This window comes from Urocitellus parryii, chromosome X, assembly GCF_045843805.1.
Source record: "Urocitellus parryii isolate mUroPar1 chromosome X, mUroPar1.hap1, whole genome shotgun sequence".
NCBI classification, from domain to species: domain Eukaryota; kingdom Metazoa; phylum Chordata; class Mammalia; order Rodentia; family Sciuridae; genus Urocitellus; species Urocitellus parryii.
This window is the reverse complement of record NC_135547.1, coordinates 40,236,310-40,249,210: the sequence shown is the minus strand read 5'-3', so window position 1 is coordinate 40,249,210 and position 12,901 is coordinate 40,236,310. Positions and strand designations below refer to the sequence as shown.

General features: G+C 44.1%; 1 protein-coding gene across 1 annotated transcript; it reads right to left on the bottom strand.

Annotated features, from left to right (window-relative positions):
- Positions 1-387: 387 nt before the first annotated feature.
- Positions 388-4,200, bottom strand: Irs4 (insulin receptor substrate 4). The gene has a single exon (XM_026402670.2). It carries the CDS (start codon positions 4,198-4,200, stop codon positions 388-390), a length of 3,813 nt encoding a protein of 1,270 aa, XP_026258455.1.
- Positions 4,201-12,901: the final 8,701 nt, after the last annotated feature.

The window sequence follows — 12,901 nt, the reverse complement described above, 5'->3', positions numbered from 1 at the left end:
GTGGAAAAGCATCTTTTAGTTGTTGACTTGAAAATGAAGTGATGGGTTGGTGGCACTCAATTTACCATGTCCTGCTTTGTCTTATCATTTAGAAATGGAGGATGTTTGAAAGCATCCTCTTGACCTTTAGTTTTAACTAATTCTAAAAAGTAGAATCAATGTTTCAATGATAACCCGCTTTGTCTAAATTTAGGATTAGATGAAAGCTTAAGGTTTTACAAAGATCAAAATGGTTTCGTGTGAAAATTTAAAACCGAATTCTACCCACCACGTTAAATAGCACCAATAATGAAATGCTACCTCCCTTATCCTTAAGGCTGCAGACCGTAGCACTTCAGCTCACTCATTAAGCAATGACCATTAACTTTATGGGAATTAATTATAAAATTACCAACCTCTTTTTGGAGAGTCGAACTTCTTGTTGTCAGGTCTGGCAAAGTCCATTCTCACGTAAGTGTCATCCTCATCCTCATCCTCAGAATTTTCTCTCTCCGGGGGTCTCGGCCCCAGGCGATGGCAAGGTGGTGGTGGGGGAGCAGCAGCAGCTGCTACAGCTGCGGAAGCGGCCCCGCCCGCCGCGTTCACACCTCCGGCAAGGTCGGCTGCTGGGTCCGGGACTCCCGGATTCGCGCCTTCAGCAATGTCCTGGGCCCCCCTCACCGGCTCGGCAGCAGCAGCATTAGCAACAGGTTGGAACCAGCGGGTGGAGGCGGAGTCAAATCCAGCTGCGGCCTCTAAGCCTGCGGCGGCTGCGCCGATGCCCGGGACCGCAGCTAGCGCGGAGGCCGCGGCTAACGCGCGGCCCACGGCTAAGGTTGGCGCCGCTGCCGGAGCAGCAGCCAAGGAGGGGGCAGCAGAAAGGTCTCTTTCGAAGCTGTCAGTCGGGAAGGCCGAGACAACGGCCCTGGCGGCTGCAAAGAAACTTGGTGTAGGGCTTTGTGAGCGTCTTCTTCCTTGCTCCTCCTCCTGCAGCAGCCTAGCTACAGGTGGTGGTTCAGAGGATCGGCTAGGAGAGAGAGAAACGTCCATACAGCACTCAGAAAATGGGTCGACCACGTAGATTCGACCTGTTTCAGCATCATAGCGAATGGCTCTGTCAGCAAAAGGCACGGCTGGTGTCATTGCTGGGTTGAAAATCACTTCAATGTATTCGCCCTCTGGCATATTAGCATTGCTACCTGTAGCATTGGGAGGAAGAGGACGAAGTGGCCACCTAGCACCATCCAGAGATAGGGGGTTGGCACCTGGTATAGCTCTTAAGAGATCCGAGAGGCGGCTTGCTGGATTTGGAAATGGCACTCCGAATTCAATATTCACATAATTAGAAAAGGCTGGCCGTCTGGGGTTGGCGATTATGCCCCATGAATCTGGCAGTCCTTGAGCACAGGGGGCTGACATATTGCTATCTCTTTTAATGAAGTCAATGTTGACGTTGTCACTAGAGCTGTCAGCTTCTCTCTGCTCCTGTGTGGGCTTTTGTGGTTTGGGCTTGATTTTATTTCCTTTTATCATGAAAGAGAGCCGGTTAGGTCTCTTAGCCTTATCCTTTGGGGGGCCATCGTCTAAAGGCTTTGAAGGTGACTCCCCATCTCTAGGCTTTGAGAATGACCCCTCAGCTGAAGGCTTTGCAGGTGCATCTTTGGGGCCCCAGTTAGATGAGGCTTCCTTGTCAAGGCCCCTCCCCAGGAACTTTCCAGGTAACATTGGTACATACTCACTGTGGTCACTCTGTCCCAAGGGTGAGCTCTGAAAAGGATTTGGCAGCGAGAAGTAGGAGCTCCAACTTTTGGATGAAGAGCCACCCTGAGGATTTCTGGGGTTTTTTGGAATTGCACCAGCACCAGGCGCCATAAACATGTAGTCACTGTCACTGTCATTGTCCTTTGAGTCATCCTCTTTGTTAGGATCAGGTGCTTTGGGAGGACTAGGGGCAGGTGGTGGGCTCACTCTAGGAAACATCATCATGTATCCTCTTGAATCTTCAAAAGGTGATTGAGAGTGGCGCTTTTTTGAAGCAGAGACATTTTGAGGAGCCATTGGCATATAATCACTGGAGCTTGCAAGAGGAGCAGCTACCCCTGGCCTCATTGGCACATATGGGTCATCTTCATCTTCATCAAAAGCTCTGGCTCTGTGGGGACCACGAGCTGCACCTTCTAAAGTCTCTGTGTCTCTCACCTCTTTGGCTTCTTTGCGTTCTTTTGTGGCTCCTCTGTCAGCACAAAAATAAAGGCGGAATCTTCCCCCAGACTTCCCTTTTCCACTAGTTGTTCCAGCTGGTGGAGGTGGAGGTGGGGGTGGGGGTGGGGGCGGAATTTGCTGTTGCTTGCTTTGAGTTAATTTGCCAAAGTAGGATCTTTTCTTCAGAGATTTTCCACGGTCACTATCACCATCTGAGCTTTTCCCACTTCCTGAGCCTTTGCCACCTCCAGAGTTCTTGCCACCACCTGTGCCATGGCCATCTCCCGGTCCCTGGCCACCACCTGAGCCAGGCCCGCCTCCAGGTCTCTGGCCACCACCTGAACCATGACCACCTGCGGTGCCCTGACCATCTCCTGAACACTGGTTTCCTCCACCACTCTGGCCTCCTGAGCCCTGGCCGCCACTTGAGCCCTGGCCGCCTCCAGATCCCTGCCTCCCACCTGAGCACTGGTTTCCTCTTGAGCTCTGGCTACTGGAGCCTTGGCCACTTGAGCCCTGGCCACCTCCTGAGCCCCGGCCATTTCCTGAACCCCAGTTGTTCATGGGCATGTAGTCGCCTTCACTTCCTTCCTGACTCTCTTTGACCTCTTTCCCTTTTCTCCCAGAGTTGCCGGAGTCAGAGCCAGAGGCTTCACAAGCTCTGTTATTGGGGTCTTCTTCAGGGTGAGGGGCACGTACCGGGCTGGGCGCTAAGCGGCGTAAAAAGCTGGCTGGCACTGAAACCGCTCTCCTGGACCTGCGCCCTCTGGGCAGGTGCAGCCTTCCTTGCCTGGAGGGATGCAGAGGCTCGCTGGGTGTTACGTAGCGCCTGGTGAAAAGCATCTCATCTTCTCCATCACCGATGGACCTAAGGTGGCAAAACTGCTCAAAGCGGGACCTTCGGAGCCAGCCGCCGGGCTCGAGCGGCAGCAAGCCCAGGTGCCTCCTAGCGGACAGCAGGGTTAACAGGTGGGCGCCAATACTGATGCTGTAACTGCGGCAGCGGGCTCGGTATTCATCTGCACACAAGGCCCTCATTTTCTCCAAAAACAGCTCATGCATGTTTTGTGCCACTACACAATCATCGACCTGCATCCACAACTCCCCTGGACCGATAACGGTGGACCTGCCGACTTCTAAGAAGAAGTACTGCTCTGAGTGCCCGCAGCGACGGATGCTCAGGAGCTGGACGACCACGCTGGCCACTTCGGTGTTCAGCCTCACAAACACAACCTCCTCGTCGGTAAGACACAGCCGGAACACGCCGCTCAGCTCTTTTCTATGCCCCAGCCCCCTGGGTTTGACTACTACCTGCCACACATCTTTGTAGAAGGGTGGCTCCGCCGCCGCTGCCGCCGCTAGCGCGGCCGGCTCTCCGTCCGGCTGTGCGCCCAGCGTGCCGCAGCGGCGGCGCTTGCTCTCGAGGATGAGGCGGCTGAGCAGCAAGTACCAGCTTTCTTGCTCCGACTCGTTCTCGGCCACCATAGCGAAGTACTCGTCCTGCGTGAAAAGGGCAATGAGGTGTCGGTACCTTGCATCAGCTCGCTGGCTCACGGAGAAGCACTGGTATAGGGTGATAACGCGCCGCGGAGGGATGAGCGCGGGGACCGCTGCACCAGAGGCGGCAGCCGCTGCTGCAGCCGCCGCAGCACGGACACTGTGTCGGAACTTCCTGGCATTTTCGTAGTATTCTAGCCGAGCTGGGGCGTCAGCGGTCTCGAGTTTGAGCACGAAGTAACGCCTATGCCCATGCTTCTGTTTCCTCAGGTAGCCGCGTTTGCAGACTTCGTCCCCGACGGGGAGGTCCTCCTCTTCAGACTCGGAGTCTGACCGGGAGCCAGTGGCCGTGGAGAGCCACATGGCTCCCGGACAAGACGACCCGGTCCCAATGAGTGCGGTCGGGGTTCCCGAAGAAAGAAGCGGGGTGGTGGTCACCGCTGCTAGAGCTGCCGCTGCTGCCGCTGCTGCAGCTCTCAGTCTCCTTGTCGCTTGGTCGCGAGCGAAGGAGCTACTCGCCATGGTGATGCACGATGGTTTTAAGGTGAGCGGAAAGGGGGAGGGGGCACTCGGGGAAGGGAGGGTTGGTGGAAGAGGCCGTCTACCCCCATCGGCCCGCCCCAGCCCCCTCCCGCCTTGGCCCGCGCCCCCGCCCACTTCACTCTGGGCGCGCGGCAGCGGGCAAAACAACACGTGACTGCCGCCTCACGCGGCGGCCGCTGCGGATCCAGCTACCGGCGCAGTGGAGGGGCGCAAGCGGCCACCAGTAGAGGTGTGCAAGGGAGGGGGCATTGAGCCCAGGAGGCGGGTCCACCTCCAGCTGGGCCAAGACCCCCTGGGTGAATCTTAGGACCTGTGGGCCACCGGAGGACCCATAGGAGGAGGCGGGGTTCTTTGGCCACCTTGGTCCTAAACGGGAGCCCAAAAAGGCAGGAGGAGGCGGGAGGAGGCCAGGGGGGTGGAGGAGAGAGCGGCTAGCTATCAGGGCTGGGTGTGGGCGCCACAGTTAGGGCTTTATTGGCTGGAGGGGGCAAGAAGTGGTAGGAGGGGGAGGAACGCCAGAGGCGCCAGGGAGCAGAGCTGGCACTGTTGCGGGAGCGTTTGTTTGTTTATTTGGGAAGCGGGAGCCAGGTGAAACTGTTGCAAGACTCTGATTGGTTGGGATAGGAGCCAATGGGAGGGTCCGACAGGAAGGCGGCCCTGAATTCATTAGTTTGGGGGAAGGGAGGGGAGCTGCAGGGCTAGGGGGCGTGGCTGGGGTCCCAAAGTGGGCTTCGCTGTCTGGTTGTCTCGCGCTCAGGCGGTAAACAACCCTCTCTCTGCAAGTAGCTGTTAATGGTGGTGATAAATTCGTGCAAATCCCAGAGCCACAGTGACCTGGGGACCGAGTCGGGCGCCCTCTCTCTTTCTTCCTGTCGCTCACATACATTCTCTGTTCCTATCACAGTCTGGTCCATTTCCTCCTGCTGCACGCGGCCGGCCCTACTTCTCAGGAGAAAGTGTCCACAACCCCTGAAAACGTGTCAGCCACCAGGGCGCTCAGCCCTGCCGCCCACCGTGCTGCAGGAGCTCCAGAGTCTGCTCCATCCCTGACATGAATAGGACACTCGAATAGCAGCGATGCCTTCAAAATGAACACAATCTTTAAACAGAGCGCATTTCTAGTCCAGGAAATACAGGTTCGTTAGAGATGGTGTTGCTGATTATTTGATAATGACTATGAAAGCACAAATTTGGGGGCCTGCGAAGTATACAGCCATGTTGAAAAAAATCAGACTGGATTCTTAATATGCAAGTGTTGAGCTGTCTTGATTTTTTGTGTGTGTGTGTGTGGGGGGGATGCTTTGAAAGATGCCTTTAAAAGAATCTCAAAATATTAAGTTTCTCTTTCTTCGAATGAGACCAAAAAACTTTAGAAAAAGAAAGCTCGTCCCTAGAACAAAGGACCCTACCGAATACACATCCTAGAATAAATTTCACATCCCTCGAGTCAAGAAAAGAAGGTCTTTACTGCATTTTACTTTCAAGTTGACATCACAAAAATAAGAGCTACTGCCTTCCTTGTTTCTGCAAAAACTGCTAGAGTGTAAGTGCAACCACCTGAAGTCTCAGTCTCTCTCTCTCTCTCTCTCTCTCTCTCTCTCTCTCTCTCTCTCTCTCCCCCTCCCTCCCTTCCCTCTCTCCCTCCCCTCCCTCCCTCCCTTCCCTCTCTCCCTCTCTCCCCCTCTCCCCATCTCTCTCTCTGTCTTTGAATAAGGTTTCAGACTCTTAAGGGTGAAGATGGGTTGAGATCACATTAAAGTGTCAACGGAGTGACCACATTTGCCATGAGTGATTTGTGGAAAGACATGGTATTTCTTTCCAAAACAATGTAATGTCAATTCACCCTTGCTCTAGGATAGTATGGCCAAGGGTCTTATTTATAGTCTAACAGTAAACCAGGCTATGTATATACGTAATGAAAATAGACACCATCTCTTGCTGTCTTAAGAATTCATTCTCTTAGAAACGACATAAACATTTGAATAGATGGCACCATTTTAATGCTCTGATTTGGAGGGAAAAATTGGTTTTGATTGTCCTCAAAACATTAGAAACAATCATTACCATTTCCTTTGCTGCCAGTGACTTATAAATATAGTATATTCACAGGTGCTAGAAGCAAAGGTGGTTACTGAAAGAGCCCCGTACCCGGAGGTAGAATGGGTGTGGATGAACCATACTACATTTCAGCTGCCTTGTCATATATTTTCAAGATTCACTATACTTATAACCAAAATGATAATGAATACTCTCATTTGAGTTTTATACAATAGGTGTTAAGATGTTTTCTGTATTTCCAAGCCCAAGGTTTTGCTTTAGATAGAAATGTGAAAACAAGGCAATGCATTGAAAAGTGCTTTGAGTAGTAACATGACATTTTAAAATATATTTAAAACATTAAATGCATGTTAAATAAAATTTGGAAAGTATCAAAGAGATTTAAAAATCCCTATGTTTCTTTATTTCTCCTATGTATATAGAGTTTTTACATAGAACAGTAGGCTTTTGATGTATATAATTTTGCATCCTGTTCTTTTCACTTAACACTACATGATAGCATTATGAATCCGCCTAAACATCATTTAAAATGTAGTATAATATCCCACACAGTTGTAGTATTATATCTTGTCAGTTCTAAGGCATATTAATGTACTTAATTATCATTTTGCTTTAGGGGCATTTAGGTTGTTTTCAAAGTTTTTCATTATTGCAAATAATACTGCAACAAATATCTTGTACCTGTGGCTTTTAAAGTATGTTTAAATTATTCCATTGGGGGTGGACTGGAATTACTGGGTTAAAATATATGAAGATTTAGAACATTATTTTTCAGAAATATTACATCAGTTTTCCCTGTCACCAAACTGATTGCCAGCATTGGACATTTTAATTTTAAAAATATTACTGATCTAATGAGTGACATGTTTTTCCACTGTACTTTTAGCATACATTTTTGTTTTCTAGTAAGATAAAATGTTTGTATCTATATTTACTGACAATATATTGTCTTATATAAAGTCATTTGCCCTATTTATTGGATTCCTAGTGGGGTTTTTTTGTACTTATGTGTGTGATTTGTTTTAACAATAAAAATATTAAAACTTTTTCATATTTGTTACAAGCTTCTTCCCACCTACTAATTTTTTAAACTCACATTTAAAAATGATTCTCTTCTATTTTTGAAGATGTGTAAATTTGATTTAGTGTGGTTTGTAGCACAGTTTAAAAGGGAGCTGCAAATACACATGAATATCCTGAGCTCTTCTAATATTTTTAAAGATATCATATATCTAAGTTCATATGCTTAAAGAGAAAGCTAACTTTGTTTTCATATCAACAAACTATAAGAGAGCATCTAAACTAGTTACATATTACTGTTAAAAAATACTGTATGGTGCTATTCTGTAGGGGGGAAACCTAGGAGTAATCAATGTGTTTAAAAAGTGTGGAAATAATTTTTGAACAATCATAGTGAAAGATGAACTTGCTGATCACTGTGAAGCCAAAGTATATTATTGGGCTACAGCAAAGTAGAATTAGAGATATAGTGAGCTATTTCATAAAGGAGTTTTACTTTATGAGTGTCTGAAAATAGGAGAAGGTTTGGTAAGTGTTAGTACTGGTGAACAGGAATAACATCTGACTACAAGAACATTATTTTTCCCCATAGGTCAAGCAAATTTTCTTAGTCCTAAAGTTGTTCCAACACTGAAGTTCTTAAAAGAGACCATCGTTACTGAATTCACCAGATGCTGCAGCTTGTCTGATATGTATTTAAACTTTCATCTTCCTGGACAACTTAATGATACAGGATAGTTGTTTAGTTTAGGTCAGGTTTCAATAGGCAAAATAAAGCAGAGGGGTGGTACAGAAATCTCAATGGTTCAGGCAAAAAATGGAGACTTTGTCCAGAACTCACCAGATGGTTGCTTTAATATGAGTTCTCTTCTTTGATTATAGGGTCTGTCTCTTAAATTTTGTTTTTATTTTGAGGATACAGTACGTCAAAATGCTACCGTTGCCTTACATATTCCATTATAATGCCTGTAAATTTGGATTCTGAACCAAAAGTCTGAAATACAGATTTTTAAAACAATAAATGAAAAGTAATAAAACCTACAATATTTTTACCTTAGTTTGCCAATTTAGCTGAGGATAAAAAAAAACTTACAAGCATTGCAGCTGTTATTTTACATCTGGAAACTAAGGTAAATGGATAAACAGCTATGATACTGTTAAAAGAGATTCCACTTAATGAAGAAATATGCCTTTTATGGGGTTTTATGCTTTTAAAAGGAATTTCCTGTGAACCTTGTTTTAAGAAAGCAATTGTTTGATTGAATTGACGAGTCAGTGATAATAAAGACTCATCTGCTCCTTCACTTATCCATAGTATCATTAGTATCTAAATTCAACTTATACTAAAATCAAAATGGATAATTGAAATGTGGATTTACTTAGGTGAAAAATTGAACGGTTGCATTAAATATGGATGACTTTATTCAAGAGAATAAACCTACGAGGAAAAGTAACCAGTATAAAAGAGCTATTATTCTTGCTCAATGTATAAATTATCCTTTAAATATTAACTCTATAATCTTTGTGAGCTAACGTCCAATTATGCTGATCAAAATATGGTGCCACTCAATATTCAAAAATAATGCTTGTAATAATAGTCGTTTTTTCTGTGTTTGGGCATAAATAAAAATCATGTACAATGAATTATGCTTTCTATGCTATGCAGGAATAAGAGCTGCCCTGTGATATGTGGCTGTAGCACCATTTGCTTCTCAGATTTTTCACTTCTGTGCTACTCAAAACCTCTGCTGGAGAAAGCAATGGTCAAATGCCTGATTGCTGCATGTAGATCAGGTCTGTTTGCTGCTTTTGTTTCCTAGCAGTTTCCAGCTAAAGTAGTTAGAGCAAATATGTGGTTTAATTAGGCTCCTGAAGCTTCCCGGTTATCTGAAGAGTCAACTGAAAATCACACATTCTTTCCCTCTTCCAAAAGAAAAGTTTCACTTGAAAATGACTTTTAACAATGGAATCTGGTAAATTTCATGTTAATGTCATGATTTCAACCATATACATTGTAAGTGCTAATATAAACGAACAATAGAAAATGTTTCTACTACTGTTTCTTGTGGGTATCATGTAGCAGCTGTTTCTGAGTGTCAAACGATTATCAATTCTCAATCCCATATCTTCAAAGGTTAGAGTCTTTACTTTGTAAATTATATGTGCTCATGAAGTCATTACAAGATTAAGATTTTCTCTTTTTTGGTGGGGTGGGTATTGTGGATTTAGCCAGGGGCAATTTACCAATGAGCTACATTCCCATCCCTTTTTTTCACCTTGAGACAAGGTCTTACTAAATTGCTTAGGGTCTCATTAAGTTCCTAAGGCTGACTTTATGCTTGAAATTCTCTTTCCTCAGCTTCTTGAGTCACTGGAATTATAAGTGTGCACCACCACACCCAACTCTAAGGGTTTTTTTTTTCTCTTCATTTTCTTGTTATGTTGCCCACACTGACCTGGAACTCCTGGGCTTAGATGATTACTCTCCTTTCAGCCTCCCAAGTAGCTAGGACTACATGCATACAACCCATGGCCTGCTGACACCACTGTAAACCCTCTTTCTTACCCTCTTGCTGCATACAGACCATTCTTCCAAATTTGTCCCTTGTTCTATTATAAGACATTCTCATTCTCATTGCCCACCCTTCCAGTTAGGTTGATTTCTTTGTGGCATTTGGTATATAATTTATCCATTTTTACTTTTACCTTTAGAGGAGTTAGTATTATAAACTTGCATTTTCCTTTGAATATTTAGAAAACCAGATTTTAAGATAATATGTGTATATTTATCATTGACTCCTCTTTCTCCAATCCTCACATCTTCCTGCATTATCTATTAGATTGTATGTACCCTTTCACTTTTGTAGTCACCATCCTGGTGTATGTCATAATCAGCTCTCCCTGGATGGCTGAAATACCCTCTTAAACTGGCTTCTTCCTTCTTCAGTCTCTTCATATAGCCAACAAAATATTTTCCTAAGTATTTCACTTTTATCATACCATTACATGCTCAATGACATACTGAATCCTCCTGCCTTTTCTTCTGCTATATCAGAACTAAACTTCTAATCCTAGTATTTGAAATTCCCTCTTCCCATTGCCACCACAATCAAATCTCTTTCTTACCCTGTTGGTGCATTGCAACCTATTCTTCCAAATTTGCTCCTCATTCTATTACAATACATTCTCATTCTCACTGCCCTCATTTTCCAGGTAGATTAATTTCTTTGTGGTATCTGAATATAATTTATCCATTTATTTCTTTACTTGGGCCATTGCTCATATATAAAATTTCCTCCCTGTCCTCATCATCTACTGATGTAATCATCTTTCTCAAGAGTCAGATCAAGCTGGGTACATGGCACATGCCTGTCATCCCAGTGGCTTGGGAGGCTGAGGCAAGAGGATGGCGAATTCAAAGCCAGCCTCAGCAATTTAGTAAGGCACTAAGCAACTCAGTGAAACATTGTCTCTGAATAAAATACAAAATAGGGCTGGGGATGTGCCTCAGTAGTTAAGCATCCCTGGGTTTAATCCCTGATACCAAAAAAAAAAAAAGGAAAAAAAAGAGTTGGACCAAGACTAACTTGAGAGAGCTTCCCTCACCCCCATAATCCTACTACAACTGCTTCCTAATCTTCTTAAGCACTGGATGTAAGGAGAGCTAAGGATTTAGTTAGTATCCATGATAGAGTTATATCATTACTAAATGATAGTCATTGTTACATGAGGCACACTTTGCTACCACTTGGTAACTACCTTCTGCCCTTAAATTGCTGTCCCAAAAGACCTCTTGCCCACCCAATTGTCCTGGGCATTCCAATTCCTCCCTCAGTACCTCCCACCTCTCCATTATCCATAAACTACTTCTGCCAGTGTCCAAGCTCTCCATGACTGATGGCAAAGCCACATGACTTCAGACTGACTTAGCATCTTTTCCTCTTCAAAGGAATTGTGCATAATAAGATACATTGCCTGCTTGTATACATATATCAAAATATATTCCACTGTCATGATAACCAAAAAGAAGCAATCAAAAATAAAACCTTCATCAAGGAAAAATACTTATCAGTTCTTTTTAAAAATATTTTCTTTAGTTGTAGATGGACACAATATCCTTTTTAAAATTCATTTTTATGTGGTACTAGGGATCGAACTCAGTGCTTCACACATGCTAGGTGAGCACTCTATCACTGAGCTACAACCCCAACCCAAGTTGTTGTTGTTGTTTTTTTTTTTTTTTTTTTTTGTACCAGGGATTGAACTCAGGGGCACTCAACCACTAAGCCACATCCCCAGCCCTTTTGTATTTTATTTACGGACAGGATTTCAGTGAGTTGTTTAGCTGCCCTTAAATCGCTTAAATTGCCCTTGCTTTTGCTGAGGCTGGCTTTGATCCTCCTGCCTTAGCCTCCCAAACTGGTGGTACTACAGGTGTGTACCCAGCTCCAGTTCATGACACCATTGTTTCTCTTTTCAATTCCCACACTAGCATATAAGCTCCCTGTATTCTCTATATACACTCACCATGTATTCTCAGAGCCTTGAACAGCACCTGACACAATAAATACTTGCTGAGTGAGTGAATGAAGATGAATTATATATGTTTTGACATTAAAACAGAGATATCTCAGGGGCCAAAAGTGCTTTTGAGAAGAATCATCTTCAGAAACTCTGCAGGAATCTTCATCTATATTTTTTGTGCTACTGGGGACTAAAGTCAGGGCCTTGCACACACTAGGCAAGTGCTCCACCACTGAGCCATAACTGGCCCTCATCTCTGTTTTTGTTAAATATGCTCTTTCTCAAGCATCAGTGTTTGAAATTTCACCAACCTAATTTACAGTCATTTTTATTTTCCAATTTTTGTCTGATTGCTTACTTTCTACTTCATTTTCATAGCAAATGTACAGATAGAACTTCCATATATTATGAATAACCTGATTTTCTTTTGAAAAATCTGTATATCCAATCAGCATTTATTTGTAGTGTTTCTGATAGTAAAATGTTTTCCAAGTTTGAAACAATCATCTTACAAAACTTCTTTTGAAATGCAAACATTTGACATTTCTGAAATTTCATTGAGTCTTTCCCTTACTATCAGGATTGGTTATGGATATAAGTACTTTAAAGTTGTTTCCTGAGGGAGTGTTTTATCTTCCCAAGTATTTTGTAAGTTATACCCAGGGCAGACATTCTATTTCTCTAGTTGAGTGTGCCTCTTCATGGTGTATAGTACTGCATTGAATTCAGTGATTACATTTGAAGAAAGGATTTTACCTAAATGCAAAACATTACCTAAGGCAAAACTACACTGGGTAAAATATCATTCAATGTACTCTTCAGTATTTAGGGCCACTGTAGTTGAAAGTCATCATTAGAGATCACATTTTGTTTAGGCTTGTTAATCATTCTTTCTTGTCAAAAGTTTTCACATGAGGTTTATTTAAAAAGAGCAACAATACAGGACAATAAATCATAATTATAAAAATATCAGCAGCAGAGGTTTACAATATTTCATTCTTCAATAATTATATGTTCCCTCTTCCCCTTAAATACATCATCAGAGATGATCATGAACTATTATAAAAAGAATGTTATG